Raw genomic sequence first — 25,791 nt, 5'->3', positions numbered from 1 at the left:
GTAGTTAGTATTTTGGTGCCCAAATAGTCCCAGTATTGGCCACTGAGATCCCTTTCAAGCTGCCTTCTGTGTTTCTGTGATATGCTCTCCTTCCTGCTTTCTCAGGACTTCATTATTCTTTTGGCGTAACAATATGTTCCAGCCTCATCTTGCACCTGCTCCACCCGTCATTTTCCTAAGGTGCCCTGATTTTTTAGTGGGGGATGGTGTTAGAGACCAAGATCTCGGCAGGTGTGTTCTTTGCTGCTGAAGTGTCTTTGTTTCGAAGATTTTTAGTGAACAGAGTTAAGAAATATATGCCTGCATATATGCATATGTCCACAAATGAATGTACACATACATAAATATGTATGCATATGTACATATACATATTTTAAAAATTATTAGTTTACAGAGATACTTTTAATTCAGTCCATCCCCACAGGGTTCTTCCTTGCCTTCCTCCCTTCCATAATTGTATTTCCTTTCTTCCACAGTGTGATTAACAACATTAACCCTTGTACTTATTTGCTCACTCTTATACTAAATCAAAAGCAGTTTGAGAATGCTTTGCTCATACCACTATAATAAACAAGATTGCTAAAAAAAAGGTTCAAGATATGAACGTTTTTTCCACCCCCACCCCACTCACCCTGGTTAAGACTGAAGGTTTATACCTAAATAATAAAATCAGGAGAACTAATAAAAGTATTGTTTAGTAAGGCCGGGTGAGGTGGCTCACGCCTGTAATCCCAGCACTTTGGGAAGCTGAGGCAGGTGGATCACTTGAGATCAGGAGCTCGAGACCAGCCTAGCTGACATAGCAAAACCCTGTATGACTTTTTCGGAAGACATATTTGGTACTAAAAATACCAAAATTAGCTGGGCATGATAAGTGTGCCCCTGTACTCCCAGCTACTTGGGAGGCTGAGGCAGGAGAATAGCTTGAACCTAGGAGGCAGAGATTGCAGTGAGCTGAGATCATGCCACTGCACTCTAGCCTGGGCGACAAACGGAGACTCCATCTAAAAAAAAAAAAAAGGGACCGTTTAGTGTGTGTTATGCAATAACAGATAACCAAAATGATGTTATTAGCTTTAGGTTATGCAGTGGCACTGGGGATCAAATTCATGCCTAAATTGGGGCCAATTTCCCTAAAGCCCATGCCTTTTTTCATTGTATCATGTTCCACAAAGTCACAGTTGACAAGTTAAGTGGGCATAGAAATCAGGAGCAGCAGTGGGTGGTTTAGAGACTGAGATGATAACGGACAGGCAGCCAGCCAGGCAGGTAGTTTTGGCCATCATGGAGAGGGCACTTCATTTTCTCCCCTTAGGCTGGCCATTGGGCATGATGGACAGATGACAAGGAGCATGTCCTAAGGAGCTGAAAGGTCAGTGAAAGTTCACTGCAAACCCAAGACTTCCCCCACAATAGCACTATTCCACCTACTCTTCGCTCTCAATCCAATTTTAAATACTTTTCTTTGGAAGGGGACATTTTTTGGAACTTGAGCAGCAGCTCAGAAATGTTAAACAAATACCCCACTGTTTGCTGAGAACTTAAGTCAATAATGATTTTATTATTCAGGCAAATAAGAGCTGCAACTCCGGTCATCTGAGCTGGCTGACCAGCTTCCAGCTCTGAAATAGCAATTTCAATGGTCTGTTTTTCTGCGGACAGGGCAAACTGGGGAGATCTGAGGCTGCCCAGTGAGGCTCCTCCAGGAGCCTGACAGGGATTAAGGGTTCGAGAAAGAGCTCAAAAGAAGGAGCACCACAGGGGAGCACAGACAAGACTGCTACTGCTCTCTCTTGATAGTTTCCTTCCTCTCCCTGGCTGCCCTCTGTACTAACAGAAGGTTAGTACCCAAAGGCAACCTTCCAGGGCAAGAAAAGCTGCATTGTTTAAACACTTGTTCCTCCAGCTTTCATCCACCTCCTTTGTTTCCTTTCCACAAATTTCCGTGTTTAATTTTTCCCCTGGAAGACTCAGGCACTGCTGTGGCTCCCACAGTCACCCTGTGGAGAGATGATTAATTGTGTGCAGCGTCCCAAGTCTCTCAGAAGCACCACTTTGAACTTCTCCCTGTCTGCTGCGCCTTCCCCCAGTGTGACTCTCAGTGTGTCTGCAGTGACTCATAACCTTTGGCAGATGCCTCAAAGCAGGCTCTGCCCGCCTGGTATTCCTTGACATGTTTCCCTCCTTCCGTGCAGCTCTCCAGTTGCATATAAAGATAAAATGAGGGAACTGTCAGTCTATCCTTCCTGCCCAACCAAAATCTTCAATCATTGTCACTCCTACTAATTCAGAATGTAAACTTAACTGGGTTTTTTGTTTTGTTTTGTTTTTTTGAGACAGAGTCTTGCTCTGTCACTCAGGCTGGAGTGCAGTGACTCGATCTTGGCTTATCGCAAACTCTGCCTCCCAGGTTCAAGCAATTCTCCTGTCTCAGCCTCCTGAGTAGCTGGGATTACAGGTGCACATCCCACACCCAGTTAATTTTTGTATTTTTAGTGGAGATAAGGTTTCACTATGTTGGCTAGGCTGGTCTTGAACTCCTGACCTTAGGTGATCCACCCGCATTGGCCTCCCAAAGTGCTGGGATTACAAACATAAGCCACCATGCCAGCCAAACTTAACTGTTAATTGTGACTTTTTCGGAAGACATATTAAACTGGTAATAATAACAATATACTGATATCCATGGAGGGTTTACTATGTGCTCTGAATAGGGTACCCATCTAATCTACTGTCTGAATTGTGATACTTTTGAGAGTGAGAAGGAATACTACTAGTAATTAATCCAGGACAGCAGCATACATAGGGAAGGTCCTAGGCAAACTGGGACATATGGTTTCATAGCTGGGAACTTAAATCAATAATGATTTCATTATTCAGGCAAATAAGGCTGCAACTCTGGTCACTGAGCTGGTTGAATTGTTCTAGATGCTTTACCTGGATAATTTTATTTAGTTCCCGCAGTAACCCTTTGAGCAAGGTGCTTTAATTTACAGATAAGGAAACAAATTACAGAAGATAAAAATCATTTATCTTTAAAATACTAAATCAGGAATTTTGTGTGTAAATCTGTACTCATTCAGAAAAATATCAGTCAATATTACAGGAGTGATTAAAAAGGTGAACCAACTCCACATCCCTCTTTAAATCCACCCCCAATATACATATACATTTTAGTTATTCTTTATTATTGTTTTGTGAGTTATCCAGCCTGTCTGTTTTACAGATCATGGAGCTGGGGCCAGGTGTGGTGGCTCATGCCTTTAATCCCAGCACTTTGGGAGGCCAAGGTGGGTGGATTGCTTGAGCTCAGGAGTTTGAGACCAGCCTGGGCAACACGGTGAAACCCTGTCTCTACTAAAATACAAAAAATCAGTCCGGCGTGTCAACGTACGCCTGTAGCCCCAGCTACTCAGGAGGCTGAGGCAGGAGAATTACTTGAACCCGGGAGGCAGAGGTTGCAGAGAGCCAAGATCATGCCACTGCACTCAAGCCTGGGTGATAGAGTGAAGCTCCGTCTCAAAAAAAAAAAAGAAAAGAAAAGAAAAAAAGAGAAATTACAGTTGTGATACATGTTGAATTACTTAAGAAATATTCTGAGAGATGAATGTCACATTTTAATATGTGTAATGAATCTAAATATAGTAGCTGTAATTTAATGCACAGGAAGTGAGCCCTCTCAGTAACAGGTCACAGGTCATTCCATACCAGTTATTTTTCCCCAATGATCCAGACAACAGAGGTGATGCGCACATTCTCAGAACGCTGTTTCAGAAGTCCCGGTTGTAGAGGTAGGTTCCATTGTTGAAAGGACCTTCCTCTTCTGTTCATATTCTTGGTCAACTTCCTTGTTTCTTGGCTGCATCCCTTTCCATTTTGGTACCTACTTCCCTTCCTTTCCACCATTCTTTTTTTTCTTTTTTCTTTTTAAAGAGACAGAGTCTCACTCTGTCGCCCAGGCTGGAATGCAGCGGCACGATCTCAGTTCACTGCAAACTTCACCTCCCGGGTTCAAGCAATTCTCCTGCCTCACCTCCCGAGTAGCTGGAATTACAGGTGCCTGCCACCACACCGGGCTAATTTTTGTATTTTTAGTAGAAACGGGGTTTCACCGTGTTGGCCAGGCTGATCTTAAACTCCTGACCTCAGGCGATCTGCCCACCTGGCTCTCCCAAACTGCTGGGATTACAGGCGTGAGCCACTGTGCCCGGCCTCCACCATTCTTACAGGTAAGACATTCTCCTATACTTTTGCTTGTGAGCTGGATCCCATCTTTGCCCAGCTCCTGAGACTGTGCTGTATCTCTGTCCTGCATTTCCAGTGTCTTTTTCTGTATTGACTCCTTAGGATACGGACAATTTCATGTTACCTTCTACTCAGCCTTCCCAAGCTACTTACCAGTTGGCTCCTTCTCTTCATTGCCAAGCTCCTTGTTGACTCTGTTTCTTTAGCTCCAATATTCTCTTCAACTGGAAAGAGGACACTGTGAAACTACTCTAGCAAAGAATCCAGTGACCTCCTGATTTTCACATCTAATCATCTAATAAAACCTTTACTTCTTAAGCATTTTTTAAAAATTGTAAGGTACCTTATATAACACACACAGTCACACACACACATATCAGAGTACCAAAACCATACATGTAGACAAAGTTTAAAGAATATCAATGAGGCAGACACCCTTTTGACTTCTGCTAAGGTCAGAAACAGAACAATGGCAGTGTTTCTGAAGCTCTCAACCGTGCACTCTTTCCTGACCACAGCACTTTCTTTCCTCCAGAAAAAAAAAAAAAAAAAAATTATGCTTGAGATAACAATTTCCTTTCTTCTTTTTATAATTATATCACTTATGTATCCATCTCTAAACATTACAGTTTAATTTCACCTGTTCTTGAATGTTATATAAATAGAATCTCATTGTATGTATTTTTTGTGACTGAACTACCTTATGTTTATTCAATCCATTTATGGTGCTACAAGTGGATATATTTTGTTCAATTTTATTGCTCTAAAGGATTCTAAAGCATAGATATGCTGCAATTTTTATCATTTCTATGTTTTCATTCTCCAGTTTTCTGAATTCTTACGTTTTTGAAGTATCTCTTGTAAACAACATAGAGTTAGATTTTCCTCCATCAGTGTTGTGTTTTAACTGGTCCATTTATATTTATTGCAATTATTCATCTTCATCTTCCTCAGTGTATATCTATCATCTATTTAGTCTTTTCTGTTTGTCTCATTTGTCTGGTATTTCTTTTTCCTCTCCTGTTTTCCTTTCTTTTGGATTAGTTGTGTATTTGTATATCACTTTATAAAAGCCATTAAGGCTAATCACAGATGTTTAGTTCTCTTGTTCCAGGCACTTAGAAGGATCCCACTTCTTTGTCCCTTGTACTTAGATGTGACTACATGACTTTCTCTGGTCAATGATGTGTGAGTAGAAGTCATGTAGGTCCCTTCTTGCAGCAGGATCAAGAGCTGGCCTGCAGGTTGCCATGCTTTCTTCCTTTTGCCTCTGTTATTGTGGAATTGTGTGTCAGGATGAAGCCTGTGTCAGCCTGTGTTCCCAAGTGACTATGGTAGGGAGAACCCCTTGCTGGACCATGATGGACATGTAGGAGAAATGAGTAATAAATCTTATGCCACTGACATTTTGAGGTTGTTTGTTACTGTAGCACAACTAAGCCTATTCTAACTAATTCACATTTCACTTATTCTCTCTGCTAGTTCGGAATGTATACACGGTGTCTCTATTCCTTTCATTGTTTATCCTAGAAATTTCAACATGCATACTAAACATATAAAAATCTAAAGTTAATTAATATTTTAAGTCATCTCTTCTACTTGACTCAATTTTTTTTCTTTCTTTCTTTTTTTTTTTTAGAGACAGGATCTTACTCTGTCACCTAGGCTGGAATGCAATGAAGTGCATGAAGAAGATCATGGCTCACTGCAGCCTCTAATTCCAGGGCTCAAGTGATACTCCTGCCTTGGCCTCCCAAAGTGCTGGGACTGTAGTATAAGCCATTGCACCTGGCCCACTTGACTCAATTTATAACATTCTCAAATTGTTACCACTGCTGTATGTTTTATGTTTTTAATTCTACAAGACATTACTGCTTTATGGAGTCAAACAATTTATATTTGCTCACATATTTATTTGTTTTTATTTTTATTTTTAAATTTTTTTAGATGTAGTTTCACTCTGTCATCCAGGCTGGAGTGCAGTGGTGCAATCTCAGCTCACTGCCACCTCTGACTCCTGGGTTCAAGTGATTCTCCTGCCTCAGCCCCCCAAGTAGCTGGGATTACAGGTGTGTACCACCACGCCAGGCTAATTTTTTGTATTTTTTAGTAAAGATGGGGTTTCACCATGTTGGCCAGGCTGGTCTCAAACTCCTATTCTCAAGTGATTCACCCACCTCAGCCTCCCAAAGTGCTGGGATTACAGGCATGAGCCACTGTGGCCAGCTGCTCACATATTTATTTCTCACGCTTTGGTTTTGTTTTTGTTTTTGTTTGTTGTTGTTGTTGTTGTTTAGTTTTTGTTTCCTTAGGAGACAGACAGGGTCTTGCTAATTTCCCCGGTTGGATTTGAACTCCTGAGCTCAAGCAATCCTCCCACTTTGGCCTCTTGAGAAGCTGGGATTACAGACACATACCACCACGCCCAGCTCTATCATGCTTTCTGTGTTTCATTCTTTCCTGAACTTCAGATTTCCATCAGGTAGCTTTTCTCTTCAGCCTGAAATATATCCTTTGAAATTTCCTTTAGTGAAAGTCTACTAGTTATAAACTCTATTAGGTTTTGTTTTTTGTTTGTCTCATTTTAAAGTGACATTTTTGCAGGTTAGATAATTTTAAGTTGGCTGTGCTTTTCTTTCAGTAGTTTATTTATTTTATTTATTTTTTGAGACATAGTCTCGCTCTGTCTCCCAAGTGGGAATGCAGTGGTATGATCTTGGCTCACTGCAACCTCTGCCTCCTGGGTTCAAGCCATTCTCCTGCCTCAGCCTCCCGAGTAGCTGGGACCACAGGCGCCCGCCACCACACCTGGCTAATTTTTGTATTTTTAGTAGAGACAGTGTTTCACCACGTTGGCCAGGCTGGTCTCAAACTCCTGACTCCAAGTGATGCACCGGCCTTGGCTTCCCAAAGTGCTGGGATTACAGGCATGAGCCACTGCACCCAGCCAGTAGTTTAAATATAATAGTTACTGTTTTCTGGTTTACCTAGTCTCTTGAGAAGTCAGAAATCAGTCTGTCATTTAATTGAAAGTAATCTTAAAATCCTTGGAGTTTATCTTTCTTATTGTACTAAATATTCCTGTTGTAACCCTCGTTTTTATAAATGAGTTGCCTAAGCAGAATCCCTAGGGTCATCACTTCCCAGGACTTTAGCACTTCTTCTGCTGTTGGACATTCCGTTAGTAACAAAGGAAGATCCTGCAAGTCGTTTATTGTCCTCTTTGCTATAACCTGGGATTCAAATGTCAACACTTTTGGGTATCCATGAACATTTATGGACAAAGTCTTGAAACTCAGAAAATAGGATACAGTCATAAAACTTTTGAGGTTAAACAGGAATTTATATTTTAAAAATTATTATTTCTTACATCTTATACTTGATATATGAAAATAAAAGCTCAGTCTATCATATTTTAGTTTGTCTGGGTTTGAATATCGAATATAGTGCTTTCTAGCCTGAATGTAAACGAGTTAGTGAACTTCTCCAAGCTTGCTCAAGTGTAAAGCAGACATAATACTAGCATCTCTCTCTTAGTGTTATTGGGAGTGTTCAAAGAAAAATTAAATTGCTACACAAGACAATGTAATCCTGTGTTCTATTCGACTTCCTCCTTTCTCTCATTGCCCTAAACCAATCAATCACCAAGTTCTATAGATTTTTCTCTCTTTCATATCTTTAACTTCCACTGCTTTTCACTCCCATGGCTTATTTCAGGCCATCTACATTTCTCCTAGATCATTTACTGTAATTGCCTCTTTGATAATCTCTCTGCTCCCAGGGTGGTCTCCACTTTAATCCATTCTCTACTTTACTGCTGGAGTGATCTTTTTAAATAATAAATCTGACACCCTATTTAAATGCCTTTATTCCTCAGGATTAAATTCCAGTTCACCCCTCTCCTTGGTCTGGTCCTTCCTTGCTCCCTTCTCCAGCCCCTATAGCCTTCTACTTCATCCACACAAGCAATCCAGGGCTTTCAGGGCCCAGTGAGCCAGGTCCTCCTTGTTTACAGGCCATTGATGTGCTACTGGATTTGTTAGGAAAGTTCGTTCCCTCAACATTACTTAACTCCTACTCATCATTGGGAACGCACTCAGCTGTGAGTTGCTGTAGGAAAAATTTCCTAAACCCATCAGAGTAGGGTAAAGTGCTCCTTTGGGCTCTTTAGCACCAGGAGTCTTTAGTCCCCTTCCCTCCCTCTCTCCCTCCCTCCCTCCCCTTTTTCTTTCTCTCTTTCTCTCTCTCTCTCTTTCTTTCTTTTTCTTTTCCTTTTTTTTTTTTTTTTCAGAGTTTTGCTCTTGCTGCCCAGGCTGGGGTGCAATAGCGCAATCTCAGCTTACTGCAATCTCCGCCTCCCGGGTTCAAGTGATTCTCCTGCCTCAGCCTCCTGAGTAGCTGGGATTACAGGCATGTGCCACCATGCCCGGCTAATTTTGTATTTTTAGTAGAGATAGGGTTTCTCCATGTTGGTCAGGCTGGTCTCGAACTCCTGACCTCAGGTTATTCCCCCGCCTCAGCCCTGCAAAGTGCTGGGATTACAGGCAGGAGCCACTGAGCCTGCCCTACCTCTAGGAGTCTCTCATGTAACATTATATATTCCTGTTTATTTGTTTATATTCCTCAATAGACTGCAAAATCACTGAAGGTAGGAAGTGTATCTCACTCACTCTTGTATTCCTAGTTCCTAACACAGCCTCACACTGGGGAAGCCCTCAATTAATGTTGGATAAGTAAAGGTACTGATGATAAACTATTAGCACCCAAGTCCTGACCCATACTTATGCAACTGATTTTCTGTTTCAGGGGACAAAATTTATACTTGTGAAATTTCATGTTACTGGATATAATCTGCTGCTTCAGACTGGTAAGAACTTTGGATCTTGATTCCATCATCCATGTGATTTGCTCTCCCTGACTGAGTATCATGTCGTCTATCATTGTGATGAGATTTTACATCTTCATCCAAGTCACCTGAAAATATGATGAACAAGACAGGCCTGTGGAGACAGCTCTGTGTCACATCATCACATGATCTGGTTTAACCAGTTAGGAAGGTAGTCATTGTATTGAGAGACTTTATTGAGTGCTTTGCAGAAGTAAAGATGCAAAATATTCTCCACCTTTCTTAATTCTACCTAAGGCAAGAGGTTAGATTAGTCTAACATGATTTCCATGTGAATCTATGCTGTTATTTATTATCATGTTCACTTCGAATCCAAATGGTAAATCATGATTTTTAATAGACTTGCCTGGAATGTTTCCTGGAATTGGTGGATTGTTTCTGGTTCCACCTACTTCCCATTTGTTTCCACTTCCTCTGGCCCTTTAACAGGCCAGAGCACCCAGGTATCATATCCAGTCTTGTCTTTATAAGTATCTTAGGGGATCTCTCAGGAATATCCCATTCATGTCCTTTTGTCCCAGTCATTCTTGTGCTCATCCTCATGTCTCTGGTTTTGAATACTTTGCGACATACTTGTGAAGTGGTGTCATTTGTCTGGGGTAAATACCCGAGGTTCATTGTCTTGCGTCAAGGAAATCAAGAATTCAGACAAAAGAAGTGGGTTTAGGGCCGGGCACGGTGGCTCACGCCTGTAATCCCAGCACTTTGGGAGGCCGAGGCGGGCGGATCACCTGAGATTGGGAGTTTGAGACCAGCCTGACCAACATGGAGAAACCCAGTCTCTACTAAAAATACAAAATTAGCCAGGTCTGGTGGCATATACCTGTAACCTCAGCTACTCGGGAGGCTGAGACAGGAGAATCACTTGAACCTAGGAGGCAGAGGTTGTGGTGAGCCAAGATCATGCCACTGCACTCCAGCCTGGGTGACTGAATAAGACTGTCTCAACAGCAACAACAACAACAAAAACAAAGCAAAACAAAACAAAAACAAAACCACCTCCTTAAGAATTACTCATTCCTTGGGTGTCTCCCATGTATATATGAAATACACAAGTAAATAAATTTAAGTTTGTTTTTCTCTTTTTAATCTGTCTTTGGTTTCAGGGCTTCTCTCCAACTAAGAACTCATAAGATTTCAGAAAAAAAAAAAAGGCTTCCCCTTCACCACACTGCCTAATTTTAACCTTTACATTTTTAAAAACCTTTGTTCCATAAATAAAACATGTGTGAATCAGATGAGGTATGGCAAGGATAGCCAGTAATAAAACATGAAAACAAGGAACTAGAGAGGTAGACTTGGCTGTGGGTTTGTTGAATGCTGTACCTTCACCTGAAATGCCTGAGGCCAAAAAACATTTCAACTATTCAGTCATCTCCTTTCTCTTTAATTCTAGGCTTACCAAGCAACCTTCTAATTAAAATCTTAGATTGCATTGGTCATCCCAACATCTGTATTTCAGGAAGTGTGACAGTTATTCTTTACATAGTAAAAAGTATCATTCTAGGTTATATCTGAGTAATCTATGAGTTTGGTTAAATTCACTTTTTTTTTTTTTTTTCTAAAAACAGCATCACAACTTGAGCCAACAAACCTGGGCACCATGATATGTGATGAATAATTCACCAGGTAAATGCTATATTGCGAATAGTATTACACTAAGTCAGAAGACATTTTGTGTTGCTATCCTTATTTTGTCTGCTTTCAAACATTAACAATTTCCAAATAAAATATTTTTATAACATAGGTCACATTTAGTTTACGTGTGTGTGTCTTTATCCTCCTTTTCTTCAGAGCACAATTGTCTAATTGATATATAACTACTTCAAATATAGAACTATTTTCAAAAAGATAATCATATATGTGCCTTTGTATCTGGTCATTTCTATACTCTTGCTATAACTCTAGAAGCTTAAAAATGATCTTTGGTTTTTTTCTCCTACTTAATTACTTACAGAAAATGCTATAGTAGTTTCTTTCTTTTCAAATTCTCTAACCACCATTTTTTCTCATATCTTATTGATTTGGCCAGGACTTCCAAAACAATATCAAATAATAATAAATATTACTGGTATCATTTTCTGATTCTAATTTTAGGAGGATACGTCTAGGTAGATAAATGCTGGTAAGTCCTAGATACTCTTTCTGACTTTTTTGTGGTCAGCTTGGCTAATTGATTACAAAACCCTAAGGGTAACTGCCTGACTGACTAGATTTGGCTCGTTAAATGAAACCCACTAGTCATGCGGATCTAAATACCCTTAGTATAGTAAGGAAACGTTTTTTCTATTCCTTTAAAAGATCAACACACATGTCCGGGTGTGGTGGCTCACGCCTGTAATCCCAGTACTTTGGGAGAGCGAGGTGGGGCGGATCACCTGAGGCTGACAGTTCGCGACCAGCCTGACCAACATGAAGAAACCCCATCTCTACTAAAAAAATACAAAATTAGCCAGGCGTGGTGGTGCAGGCCTGTAATCCCAGCTACTTGGGAGGCTGAGGCAGGAGAATAGCTTGAACTCGGAAGCCGGAGGTTGCAGTGAGCCGAGATTGTGCCACTGTACTCCAGCCTGGGCAACAAGAGCAAAACTCTGTCTCAAAAAATCAATCAATCAATCAATCAATCAATCAATCAACATGCAACATACTTCTTCAATCTTATCAAGTCATTTGTTTTAAATAAAGTCTCTTGAAGTGATTGCGATTTCCAAGTACTTCTGATTATCAAGACTGTCTGTATTTCTGGGTTTTGCTCTTTCTTTTCTCGAGAAGGTATAAACCAAAAATAAAATTCTAAACCCCCCAACCATCTGAATGGACCCCTCCTCTCAGGCAAAAGCATTCTAAAGTTAACCTGAAAAATTAGTTCAGGCCATCATGGGAAGAGGGAGTTGGACATGCCTCATTATACCCTCCTCCCTTTTGGAATTCAGGCTCAGCTGACCAGCCTTAACATCAACACAGACTTTAAGACTAATACGACAGACTCCTTAAGTCTGATAAGAAACATTTACAATCTATTGTCTCTGAAGTCTGCTACTGGACACTTCATCTGCATGATAAAATCTTGGTCTCTACAACTCCTTATCATAACCCAGACATTCCTTTGTATTGATTCCAGGTCTTTATTTTACTTATTTATTTTCAGATGGAGTCTCACTTGTCCAGGCTGGAGTGCAGTGGTGCGATCTTGGCTCACTGCAACCTCCACCTCCCAGGTTCAAGCGATCCTCCTGCCTTAGCCTCCCGAGTAGATAAGACTACAGGTGTTTGCCACCACACCCAGCTAATTTTTGTATTTTTAGTAGAGAAGGGGGTTTCACTATGTTGTCCAGGCTGGTCTCAAACTCCTGACCTCAGGTGATCCACCCACCTCAGCCTCCCAAAGTGCTGGGATTATAGGCATGAGCCACCGTGCCTGGTCAAGGTCTTTAGATAACAGTTTTTTTTTTTTTTCTTTGAGACACAGTCTCTGTTATCCAGGCTGGAGTGCAATGATGCCATCTTGGCTCACTGCAACCTCTACTTCCTGGGTTCCAGTGATTCTCCCACCTCAGCCTCCCAAGTAGCTGGGACTACAGGTGCACCTCATCACGCCTGCCTAATTTTTGTATTTTTTGGTACAGACGGGGTTTCATCATGTTTCCCAGGCTGGTCTCCAACTCCTGACCTCAAGTGATCTACCCGCCTTGGCCTCCCAAAGTGCTGGGATTACAGGCATGAGCCACTATGCCCAGCCGATAATAGCTATTTCAACCAATTGTCAATCAGAAAACGTTTGAATCTGCCTATGACCTGGAAGCTGACCGCTTTCAGTTTTCCTGCCTTTCTGAACTGAACCAGTGTACATCTTACATGTATTGACTGATGGCTTATGTTTCCCTAAAATATAGAAAACCATGTTGAAGCCTGACCACCTTGGGCACATGTTCTCAGGATCTCTTGAGGGCTGTTTCATGGGCCATTGGTCACTCACATTTGGCTCAGAACAAACCTGTTCAAATACGTTACAAAGTTTGACTCTTCCCCAACAAAGGAAAACAACTAAGATGGAGGTGGTGGTGGTTTTAGTCACAGCTGCTGCTATGTGCACCCTCCCACCAACTTCCCAGCAGCAGCTCATTCTCACAAGGCTCTGCATAAAAACATTTCTCCTCCCCCTACTTTTTGCAGCTTATTGCTTTAGAATTCCTGTGATATTTGCCAACCTCTTTCTTGTCTCAAAGTATGTGAGGCCCTCTAGTGGAAACTTGGAGCCTCCTGGTATTTGGGAGTTAAGTATCCCCAGGTCTTCAAAGTGAGATGCCAAACTCATTCCAGAACTCTGGGTCTGAATTAGAAACATCTAGAGTTCCACCTGTCCATGATATAAACTGTAAGATTCTCCCTGAAGCCTGAAAGCTTGAAGGGGTGAGTAACTCCTCCTTTCTCAGACCTGTCCCAAGGCACAAGGCTACTTGAAACAGCAGTGTGTGCCAGCAAGATAGCAGAAGCAGGAAGAGCGCCGGCTGGAAGACATGTACCCTGGCGGGAAGACATGTACCCCTGAAGATCGAGAAAGAGGCCATCCAGGTACTACGTAGCAGTCACATCAAACTGGGACACTTCCTGTTTACTGGAGACCATAAAACCCCTGCCCCATCCTCATTTTGGTGCTGACACCATTTTAGGCCTCAGTCCACCTGCACCCAGGCGCTCATTAAAACAGTATGTTGCTCCACACCACCTCATGTTGTCTGTTGGCGCATTCTAAGGTTTTGAACCGATGCAAGAAACTTCAATAAGCAATGGCTATGAAATAAAGGATAAACAGTAAGATAAAGTCCCAGAAAAGGATACATTAAAAACCTTTCTCCTGTTGCACATTTTGAGAGGAGGGATTTTTACACAAATCAGGACCACATGTAGAACCTTAAGATGAGTTAGCCTTTTTCTGAGGATAGTATGTTCCTGGGACTCCCTAATCACTTTAAAGAACTAGAAAATACACTGCACATGGTGGCATGTGCCTGGAATTGCAGCTACTTGGGAGGCTGAGGCAGGAGTATTGCTTGAGCCCAGGAGTTTGAGACCAACCTGGGCTACATAGTGAGACCCTGTCTCTTAAAAAAGATAACAATTGGTAAATAAAATCTGTTAATTTGGTGTTACTTGTAGTATTTTTATCAAAGAAGGTACCCCAGAAAATGTAACTCACACAAAGTATCATCACTACATTCTAGTCTGACCCAGAATACAATTTCAGACACCATTACTAAGCTATTATCCCCAAACAGAAAGACAATGAAAATCTAGGCTGATCTAACTATGACTATTGCCATAACTGTCTGATTCATCATTTACCTTGGACTTCAGATCTATACTGTTGCACTAACAGGTAAACTTCAATTTAATTTAAGAAAAATGTGTTTACCCACTCTGTTCCTAGAACTATATTTGATTTATGTGAGAAGTACATAGGTAAGTGTAAGACTCAATGCTTGTGTTCATTGGTAAGTGTAAGACTCAATTCTTATGTTCATTGCAATGCAATTAGTTATATGTCAAGTAAGGGTAAAAATTTATTTTCAATTCAAGAGATTATGCCCAGTAAGAGCCCCCACCAAGATAAGAAAGATGCACTAGAATACATTTATATTGTCTTGTTCTCACCGGCCAGGAATCATTCATTGTGTAAAATGTTTGTGTATCTGAAACCTATTTTCAGTCTTTCTCCCATTAAGCATTGCAGCTTCTACTTCTAGTATCACAGAGTACTGCATGATTCTGGGAAGACATTCAGAACCTGTTCTGCTGTGAGAGGACACACGAAAGAAATGAGCTCACCTTTCCCTCAGTAGAGAACTCTTTGTAGCTAGAACCTTGGTCAGATCTTTTTCCCCAAACACAGCACCCAAGCAGCCCTATGGATTTGGGGGATTTGCTTGTCTTTTTCACTTGAGTTCAGAGAATTATGGAACAAATTAATTTTAAGAGCATTTAGAGATAATCTGTACTAACAGCCTCATTTTAAAATCTTTTTATTCCCTCTTTTATTTTACACATGAGATAAAGTAAATTGGTGAAAGTAAATTTCTGGGTTTTTTTGAGACAGAGTCTCACCCTGTTGCCCAGGCTGAAGTGCAGTGGTGTGATCTTGGCTCAATGCAACCTCTGCCTCCCGGGTTCAAGAGATTCTCCTGTCTCAGCCTCCTGAGTAGCTGGGATTACAGGCACCCACCATCATGTCTGGCTAATTTTTGTATTTTTAGTAGAGACGGGGTTTCACCATGTTGGCCAGGCTGGTCTTGAACTCCTAACCTCAGGTGATCCACCTGCCTTGGCCTTCCAAAGTGCTGGGATTATAGGCATAAGCCACTGTGCCTGGCCCGTGAAAGTAAATTTCAACCCTGGCTGAACATCTAAATTACTAGGAGAGATCTGAACATAATGATTAGCAGGTCTACCCCACACTATCTCAGGAATCTCTGGTGGTAGGATCCAGGCATCAATAGTTTATTTGACTTTTTAAAAACAAATTTATTTATTTATTATTTTTATTTATTTATTTTTTCCTCACTCTTGTAACCCAGGCTGGAGTGCAATGGTGCAATCTTAGCTCACTGAAACCTCTGCCTCCTGGATTCAAGCGATTCTCCTGCCTCAGCCTCCAGAGTAGCTGGGATTACAGGTGCCCACCACCATGCCTGGCTAATGTTTTGTATTTTTAGTAGAGAGTGTGTTAGATATGAGTTCTAAATTTATCTTCAAAGAATCAATATGTCAGTATGTTCAATTCTTTGCCTTCTACTTTTAAACTTCCTCGTAAAGCAACCTTTTTCGATTACCTGCTCCACCCTCACTCATTCAGATTACCTGCTCATTCTCCACCCGGACTCATTCCAATTTCCTGCTCTGCCTTAACCATTTTTCCTGCCAAACCCCTCACCCCATCATTCTTTAAATTAGCCAATCAGAATTAGTTTAGCCTGTGCCGTCTAACTCTAGCCAATAGGGGAAGGACACAGCAGCAGGGGCCACCTGCGTCTGGGACAAGAACCCTTTCCCCTCCCTTGTCCAGGTGAGCACTCACCATTGCTCCATCTGTAAGGGTGCACCCTCCTATAGAAGTACATTGCCTTGCTGAGAATTAAAAAGAAAATTTTACATTGGAGTGCTATTTCTTTTGCGGCACTGAAACCTTAAAACAATTTGGGGGCTCGCCTGTGATTACATTCCCCTCCGGGGGGCGGCTCTGGTTCTCTCTTGTGTGGAGGCGCGCCCCACCCCTTTGTGGCAGCCTCAGGGGTGAGAAATCAGGACCCACCCAGTGTGAGGAATAACTGGCGCTCTCAGCAAGGCAGAAAGAAACAGGACTGCAACATGACTAAAGGATTCTCACATACTGTGGCGATGACTGTGCAGAGACTAGGGAAGGAGAAGCCGTAGGAGCTGGTAAAGTACTTCCTTGGTGGTCGAATTCTGGAGGGCTAAATGTGTGTGTGTGTGAATGATCACAAACAGCCCTAGTTGCGGTGTTGTTTGTGTGGATGGTGACAAGTCCTACTGCTGGATGGAGTGAGTGGGTCCTCTCCGCGGTTCTGTAGCTACCTCCTATGGTTAGGGCAGATCCTGCTGTAGGATTTATACTTGTATGCCAACACTAAGAGGGGCCTAATTCTCCTTTGGGGGAGCAGCCAGAGAGGACAACATGCGTGGGAAGCGTGCAAGGGAACTTCAGAGGGGGAAAGGGAGGAAACAGGTCAACCTTCCAGAGCAGCAAGGCCAGATATCCCTGGTTTGAGGGGTTGAGCCTTCTGCAAATTTCAGGGGGTTGAACCTCACACAAACCTCCGGTAGTAAGAAAAATATTCAGAACTCCCCTTTCCTTTATTCTTGGGGGAAGAAAGAGTAGCTCCACTCCTGCCAGTCCCTCCCCGAGGGGAAGGGGAAGGAGAGGGGAGAACAGCAGCATAAGCAGCTGGCAGAGGCAGGGAAAGACTAGCAAAGAGGAAAGAGAAACTGGGAGAGGAAGTCAGAGAGAAAGAGACAGAGAGTCAAAGAGAGAGAGAGAGAGACAGAGAAAGACAAAGAGGGAGTCAAAGAAAGAGAGAGAGAGAAACAGAGATAGAAGTAACAAAGAGAAAAGAGTATATTCTCTTCCTTTAAAAGCCAGGGTAAATTTAAAACCTGTAACTAATAATTAAAGGTCTTCTCCGTGACCCTATAATGCTCCAATACCACCTTGTTGTCAATGTAAACAACGGCATAGCTGGAAAGCACTAAAGCCACTGACAATCAGTAGCCTTCCTAGTCAAAAATCCTTAACCCAGTAAACTGTGGATGGCCTAAATGCATTCAATCTGTAGTGGCAACTACTTTGCTAACACAGGAAAGCAGAAAAATAACTTTTAGAGGAAACCTCATTGTGAGCATACCCCATCAGGTCAGAACTATCCTAAGTCCAAAAAAAAAAAAGGCAAAAAGGTAGCTTACTGACTCAAGAACCTTAAGGTATGAGGCTATTCTGTTAGAAAAAGATGATTTCACATTAACCACTGAAAATTCCCTTAACCCAGCAGGTTTCCTAACAGGGGATCTAAATCTTAATTACCATACAAAGGTCTGATCAGACCTAGGAGAAACTCCCTTCAGGACAGGACAACAGATGGTTCCTCCTGGGTGATTGAGGGACAAAGACACAATGGGTATTCAGTTAAGTGACAAGGAAACTCTTTGTAGAAGCAGAGTTAGGGAAATTACCTAATAATTGGTCTGTTCAAACATGCAAGCTGTTTGCACTCAGCCAAGCCTTAAAGTACTTACAAATCAGGAAGGAGCCATCTATACAATTTCTAAGTTAATATGAACTGAACGAGGTCTTATTAATAGCAAAGAATACTTGAAATCCCAAACTTACAAGGTTTTCAACAAAAGTAAAGTTTGCTAAAAGTTAACAGTGTAACAGTATTATTCTAACTTCTAATCTTGTGGCCTTAGACAGTCTAGTCCACAGACATGAAGGAAGTTCACTTTGGAAAAGAATGGATATTATCTTTGAGGAAAAAAAGGAGGAGGGGGGAGAATTTATGTAAAAAGGAATGTTATATGGTAAATTCTTGTCCTAAAATAAATTAACTGGTTGTTTAAAGAAAGGGATGATTGCAACAAGTCAAAAAGTTGGGACATGTTGAAGAATTGTCTGTGAAAGTCATGAAAAAAAGTTATAAAAGGGAATTTATGCAAGAAATGTTGTATAATTTAAAAGTAATTAGGCCTCCCTATTGAAGAAACAGTTTATGTACAAGATGTGTAAGGAAAGTAAAATATACCTTTGGTAAAAGGATTATAAGGAGGCATAAGAATGTGGATTTTACCTACATTAAAAGGTTAAATATGGCCGGGCGCGGTGGCTCAAGCCTGTAATCCCAGCACTTTGGGAGGCCGAGGCGGGCGGATCACAAGGTCAGGAGATCGAGACCACAGTGAAACCCCGTCTCTACTAAAAATACAAAAAAAAAAAAAAAATTAGCCGGGCGCGGTGGCGGGCGCCTGTAGTCCCAGCTACTCAGGAGGCTGAGGCAGGAGAATGGCGGGAACCCGGGAGGCGGAGCTTGCAGTGAGCCGAGATCGCGCCACTGCACTCCAGCCTGGGCAACAGCGTGAGACTCCGTCTCAAAATAAAAAAAAAAAAAAAAAAAAAAAGGTTAAATATATATATCTGGTTTTAAAGGTTTAAGCAAGTTCTGAAACCTTAATTGTAAAGGAAATTCTGTGTGTAAGCGTATTGGCTAAAATTAAAGGGGTATAATCTAGTTTTTCTGTGAACTAGACATTTAAATAAAAGCACAACAGGTTTTTCTTAAAGCACTAACCTACTCTTTAATCAAAATTATAAAAGGTTAAAAAGAGTCTATAAAAACTTACATTACGGTCAGACATTAAAAATTAGATAAGTATGTCTACAAGATTTTATTAAAATTAAGTTTAACATTAATAAGACACTAATATAAAGGTGAAATTTAGCTTATCTGGTATAAAATCATACAGGAAGCATTGTCAGATATAAAATGGTATTTGGCTTTCTTTGGTCTAAAAACCAATAAAAATAGGTGCTAAAGGAAATTTCTCCTTTAAGTAAGAAGGCACCAAGGACTATAAAGTCCACTGCTGATGTCCCCACATTTAAAACAGAAGATCAATTTCTTAGAAATTTTATACTTGGTTTATCTTCCACTTTCCTTTCCCTCAAAACTAAGTCTTTTAGCACAGGTACCACCCCTAGAATTTCCAGTAAACCAGCACCAGCCTGAGGATCATGTTCTCATCAAAGGGTGGAAAGAAGGAAAACTTGAGCCAGCCTGGGAAGGATCCCACCTTGTGCTGCTAACCACTGAGACTGCCATTCGTACAGTGGAAAGGGGATGGACTCATCAAACCCAAGTCAAGAAAGCACCACCCCCTCCAGTGTTTGGGCCATAGTCCCAGAGGAAAACCCTACTAACTAAAGCTAAGAAAAATTTAACTCTCCTTCATCTATTCTATTACTCTTTCTTCTTTCCTCACTCTATTGCTGACCATCTAGTTATTAACATAACCAAGTCAATTTCACCTCAAACTATTGCATTTGATGCTTGCCTTGTTATACCCTGTGGGGATTTGCCAAGTCAAAGACAGCTCTCTACTTCAGAAAAGTACCTCTGTCCCTCCTGACTCTCTTCAGACTGGGCATTAGTGAATTGGGACCAATTAATGTGGGGAGATTTTGATAAAGACCCCAGTGTCAACCAGGAGTCTTGTCCCGCTATTTAGAGCTTTTATGCCATAGTTGGTCCAGCATTCTGTGAACCACTAAAGAGCAAGGATGGACTGCCCCAACCCGTTTTTGTAATTTCCTAAAACCATACATTTGTTTTACTAGAGGAACAGCCCCGCCACCCAACTGTCAGCTAAACCAGTGCCATCCTATACAGGTTATGATCTTGAACCCTCAAAGTTCTTCCCCTTTTCTAAGCTAGTTCCCTTCTTTAAGTTGGTTTTATGGTATGGGGGCTGAGGTTTCAGGGACAGACCCTATTGGATTCTTTGCAATGTGTTTCTTTGATCCCCTACCGCCTGCACCTTCTTCTAAGGCTTCTTCCAAAACCTTTCACAACGGAACAATTGCTCCTCCTCCATCTAATGACAAGACCAAGATAGTTATCATAGAAGTTAAAGACTTAAAACAAACTTTGGCAATTAAGACAGGATACCAAAGTGCAAATGCCTGGTTGGAATGGATCAAATATTCTGTGTGCACGTTAAACAAAAGCGATTGTTATGCTGTGTGCATGGCAGGCCAGAGGCCCAGATTGTCCCCTTTCCACTAGGGTGGTCCTCCAGTTGACCAGGCATGGGTTGCATGGTAGCTCTTTTCCAGAATTCTACAGCCTGGAGTAACAAGTCACGCCAAGCTCTCTCTCTGCTATATCCCGAAGTCCGGCACCCTGTGGGTCAGCCCCCAAGGGCCATCCAGCTTCCATCTCCCAACATTAAGTTCACTTCTTGTCTCTCGTGACAAGGAGGAAACTTAGTGTTCCTTGGAGACCTGAAGGGATGCAGTGAACTTAATACTTTCCAAGAGCTTACCAATCAGTCAGCCCTTTTTCATCCCTGAGCAGATGTGTGGTGGTATTGTGGACCTTTACCGGAAACTCTGCCAAATAACTGGAGTGGCACTTGTGCTTTAGTACAATGGGCTATCCCTTTCACCCTGGCATTTCATCAACCAGAGGAAGGAAAAATAAGGCATTGTAAAGCAAGAGAAGCCACATACGGGTCTTTCGACTCTAACATCTATTTAAACACAACTGGAGTCCCATGGGGAATGCCAGATCAATTTAAAGCCCGAAATCAAATAGCTGCAGGATTTGAGTCAATATTTTGGTGAGTGACAATTAATACAAATGTAGACTGGATAAACTACATCTACTACAACCAACAGCGATTTATTGACTACACTAGAGATGCTGTTAAAGGAATAACTGAGCAATTAGGGGCTACTAGCCAGATGGCTTGGGAAAATAGGATAGCCTTAGACATATTAGCAGAAAGAAGAGGAATTTGCGTCATGAATAAAATTCAATGTTGTACTTTCATCCCAAACAACACTGCCTCTGATGGAAGTACAACAAAGGCATTGCAAGATCTGACTGCTCTGTCCAATGAGTTAGCCAACAACTCAGGGGTAAATGACTCCTTTACAGGATGGCTAGAAAAGTGGTTCAGTAAATGGAGAAGAATAATAGCCTCAATTCTTACTTCCCTCACTGCCGTAATGGGTGTACTTATTCTTGTTGGGTGCTGTGTCACACCATGCATCTGTGGGTTGGTGCAGAGGCTCATAAAAATGGCACTTACTAAAACCTCCCTTAACTATCCTCCACCTTATCCAGAGAAGCTTCTTCTTTTGGAAAATCAAGCAAAACAACAAAGCCAAGACATGTTAAAGAAATGTGAAGAGAAAAAAATGTAAGGAAATACAAGAGGAGAAGTTGTTAGATATGAGTTCTAAATTTCTCTTCAAAGAATCAGTATGTCAGTACGTTCAATTCTTTGCCTTCTACTTTTAAACTTAACTTCCTTGTAAAGCAACCTTTTTCGATTACCTGCTCCACTCTGACTCATTCTGATTACCTGCTCTACCCTGACTCCTTCCGATTACCTGCTCTGCCATAACCATTTTTCCCACGAAACCACTCACCCCATCACTCTCTTTAAATTAGCCAATCTGAATTAGTTTAGTCTGTGTGGTCTAACCCTAGCCAATAGGGGAAAGACACAGCAGCAGGGGCCATGTGCGTCAGGGATAAGAACCCCTTCCCCTCCCTTGTCCAAGTGTGCACTCACCATTGCTCCATCTGTAAGGGCACATCCTTCTGTAGAAGTACATTGCCTTGCTGAGAATTAAAAAGAAAATTTTATGTTCGGTGCTATTTCTTTTGTGACGCCAAAACTTTATTTATTAAACAAGAGGTTTCGCCATGTTGGCCAGGCTGGTCTCGAACTCCTGACTTCAAGTGTTCTGCCTGCTTTGGCCTCCCAAAGTGCTGGGATTAACACGTATGAGCCACTGTACCTGGCTGGCATTGGTAGTTTTTAAGAGCTTCCAAAAAGATTTATCAAAAAGTCTCATCAAGTTATAAGTAGCAGAGCTGGGGAAAAAAACACACTTTTGTCCCTGACCTGTTATATTACCTGAGCTATATTTATTACACCACTTCTCTGTTTTTGATAATTCACCCTTCATTAATTGTTGCCTCTTTATTGAAGAGCTAGGCTTCTCATTTATTCTTTTTCAGATGATATTGTACACATCATGACACTTTCCTGAAACCATCTTTGCAAAAGTATGACTGAGACAGTGAAAGAGATCTAACCTAACTGACTCTATCTCACTTTTAAGCTTTAAGCTGTCCTTATTCATTCCTGGGGTAGGTTGAACTAACTTTGGGAGAAACTTGGTTTATAGTTGGTCATTTAAAACAAAGACAATAACAACCCTTTCCCAAAGCAGACCTCCTTCTTGCCTGGGAACTAGATTCCCTTTGTAGGACTAACATTAGCCACAATATTAGAAATTATGGTGTAGGAGTCATGCAGCTGGAGGCTACAAGATTCTGACCCTCCCTCAACTCCTCCTAAGATCAGTGCTTGAGATATTTTGCTGACCCTGCACTTGATAGATCAGCTGGCACCACCCAGATTGATAAACTGGCTCATGTGATCTTGTGGCCCCCACCCAGGAACTGACTCAGTACAAGACGACAGCTTCAGTTCCCTAGGATTTTGTTTCCTAACTGACCAGTCAGCATTCATGTCTCACTGGCTTCCCCTCACCCACCATGTTGTCCGTAAAAACTCTGCTTTCCCTAATGCTTGGGGAGACTGATTTGAGTAATAATTAAACTCTAGTCTCCCACACAGCCGGCTCTGTGTGAATTACTCTTCCTCCATTGCAATTCCCCTGTCTTGATAAATTGGCTCTGTGTAGGCTGTGGGCAAGGTGAACCCATTGGGTAGTTACATTCCTCCTTCATGAAAAACACATTCCATTTCTTCCACAACCATCTTTTGATTCTGCACCATGTCTAATTTTTTTTGTATAGTATTTTCGTTGTTTCTAGTTAGTTAATCTTCTGTGACTCCCTAGTCTTCTACAATGAGACATTAATTTACTTAACATGTATTAATTAGAGACTGACTGTATACATGGTACATGATCAGGAGATATAAGTGTGAATAAAACACCCTTTCTGTTCTCGAAAACAGTGTATTTTAGGAGACCAAGAAGAAAGAATTCCCGCTGAATGTGAGACGGTATAATAGAGAATGTGTGAAATGCTGTGGAATCACAGATAAAAGAGCAGGCAAGGGCATGTTATTGTTTGACAGAGAAGAAAAAATGGTCTCTTGCTCTCCTATTAGAAGTGAAATATCACTTTTTTTTTTTTTTTTTTTTTTGAGACAGAGTCTTGCTCTTGTTGCCCAGGCTGGAGTGCAATGGCATGATCTCGGCTCACTGCAACCTCTGACTCCCTGTTTCAAGCGATTCTCCTGCCTCAGCCTCCCCAGTAGCCAGGATTACAGGCTCCCGCCACCACACCTGGCTAATTTTTGTGTTTTTAGTAGAGACGGGGTTTTGCCGTATTGGCCAGGCTGGTCTCAAATTCCTGACCTCGTGATGTGCCCACCTCGGCCTCTCAGAATGCCGGGATTACAGGCGTGAGCAACCCCGCCAAAATACCACTTTTATAGAAGGCAACTGATAATATCTAAAGCCTTATCAAAAGTCCATGTTCTCTAAACACATCTAGGAATGTATGCCAAGGAAGTAATTGGGCAAGGTGTAGTAGATGCAGTGGTGCATGTCCCGGTTCCCCCACTTCAGGAACACGACACTCATTCCCTCCACTGACTAGTGATGGTGATGAACAGCTAGCTCTCAGCTGAGTCTCTCTCTGGGAATAAATAGCCTTTGTAGTGACAGAGGAGAAAAGAAAAAGTCTGATCAGGCAGGCAGTTAGGGTGGGTCCTTGGTTTAATCCTTTCAAACAAAACAACAACCTGCAGGCACAGATAAGGGAATTTGCACAGGGGCTTACCTAAGACATGACCACAGACATAAGAAGGGCTACACAGGTGACTTGCTCATATATGCCTGCAATGGAAAATTCTGTCCCCTGGCACATGTGCAATAAGGGGCCCACATGCGCATTAGGAAGACAGGGTGGGGCTATGATAAATTCACCTTTTATGCAAAGGAGGCTCGTAGCCCTCATGGGTTTCCTATAAAAGCCTTTGCATTCAACTGTAAAAACAACAATCCTCTTCTGGGTCCTTTCTTCTTTCACTTATTAAACTTTCATTCCAAACTCACCCTTGGTGTCCAGCATCCTTAACTTTCTTGGTCGTGAGACAAAGAACTTAGGATGATACCTTGGGCAGCGAGAGACTGCTACATTGTGGTGCATTGGCAAGACTGTAACAGTGACAGAGAACCAGTCTGCAGAAAGTAAGGCCTCCTCCCCAGCGACAGTCAACATCTAATAAATAGTAAGGGGATATAGAGGCTTGGTCAATCGAGCTCTAAAGAAAGCTAGAATACCTATGGGATTGGCCAAGGCCTTTGTTGTGACTGCATCAAAATTCTGTTATGCCTAGACTGTTTATTCCTCGAAGAAGACTACCAGAGTCCAGAGTCAAAGCTAAGCAGCAAGGATCTTTATTACAGGTTCGAACCTGGAACTCTCACTCGCTCGCGAAACAAGACGGGCAGGAGAGCTCCCCCACTGAGCTCCGAGCAGTGTTATATAGTCTAAGAAAAGTGGGCATAGAGTTATTATACAAATCAGATATATGATTGGCTAGTGTTTGAACAAGGCGATTTGGCTAACTATGATTGGTTCCCGCCATTTCTGATATTTCGGTTCAACCTTTGAGGCGGGAGAGCAGGTTTATGGCAGCAAGAGTTTATCTTACTTAAACACGTCTTGTGACCTTGCCTCAGAACTTACAAAATCTCTGGTACGTGCAGAAAAACAGATACTCACAGAACTTAGGAAATCTCTGGTATGTGCAAAACAAAATCTCTGGTACGTGCAGAAAAACAGGTACCCACCGAACTTATGAAATCTCTGGTATGTGCAAAGATTAGAAAGCAGAACAAAGAGTTTAGCAACATGGGGGGGGGGGGAAGGGAGGGTACGCATTTTTGTATCTTTGTGTCCTTTCAATTCTACCTCTCCTTCTGCCCGATCATGCTTCCTTCACTCCCTCTGCAGGTATTGCCCCAAGATTGCTCTGCAGTAAACATTTTCTTTTTTTTTTTTTTTTTTTTTTTTTTTAAAGACAGAGTCTTACTCTGTCACCCAGGCTGGAGTGCAGTGGCGCAACGTCGGCTCACTGCAAGCTCCGCCTCCCGGGTTCAAGTCATTCTCCCTCCTGTCTCAGGCTGAGTAGCTGGGACTACAGGCATCCGCCACCACGCCCAGCTAATTTTTTTGTATTTTTAGTAGAGACGGGGTTTCACCGTGTTAGCCAGGATGGTCTCCATCTCCCGACCTGGTGATTCTCCAGCCTCAGCCTCCCAAAGTGCTGGGACTACAGGCATGAGCCCTGCG

General features: G+C 41.9%; 1 protein-coding gene across 6 annotated transcripts in view; it reads left to right on the top strand.

Moving 5' to 3' along the window:
• Positions 1-3,945: 3,945 nt before the first annotated feature.
• The window catches only part of LOC135971932 (embryonic stem cell-related gene protein-like), a 29,160-nt gene continuing 7,314 nt past the window's right edge, over positions 3,946-25,791 (top strand). For 2 of the 6 annotated variants that reach the window (XR_010588352.2, XR_012415515.1), the window contains exons 1-5: positions 3,946-4,229; positions 9,052-9,112; positions 10,723-10,780; positions 13,585-13,723; positions 15,724-15,821. Coding sequence is in view for 2 of the 6 variants with exons in the window: in XM_073996877.1 (XP_073852978.1) it covers positions 13,669-13,723 (55 nt within the window). In the remaining 4 variants the exon portion in view is untranslated. Of the gene's footprint in view, positions 4,230-9,051; positions 9,113-10,722; positions 10,781-13,584; positions 13,724-15,723; positions 15,822-16,459; positions 16,586-25,791 lie in introns of those variants that run through there. The other 4 variants (XM_073996877.1, XM_073996878.1, XR_010588353.1 and 1 more) reach the window with 2 other exon arrangements.

The sequence above is a fragment of the Macaca fascicularis genome, chromosome 7, assembly GCF_037993035.2.
Source record: "Macaca fascicularis isolate 582-1 chromosome 7, T2T-MFA8v1.1".
In the NCBI taxonomy this organism is placed as follows: domain Eukaryota; kingdom Metazoa; phylum Chordata; class Mammalia; order Primates; family Cercopithecidae; genus Macaca; species Macaca fascicularis.
Note: the sequence above shows the minus strand (reverse complement) of the source record. Positions and strands in the feature narration are given on the sequence as shown.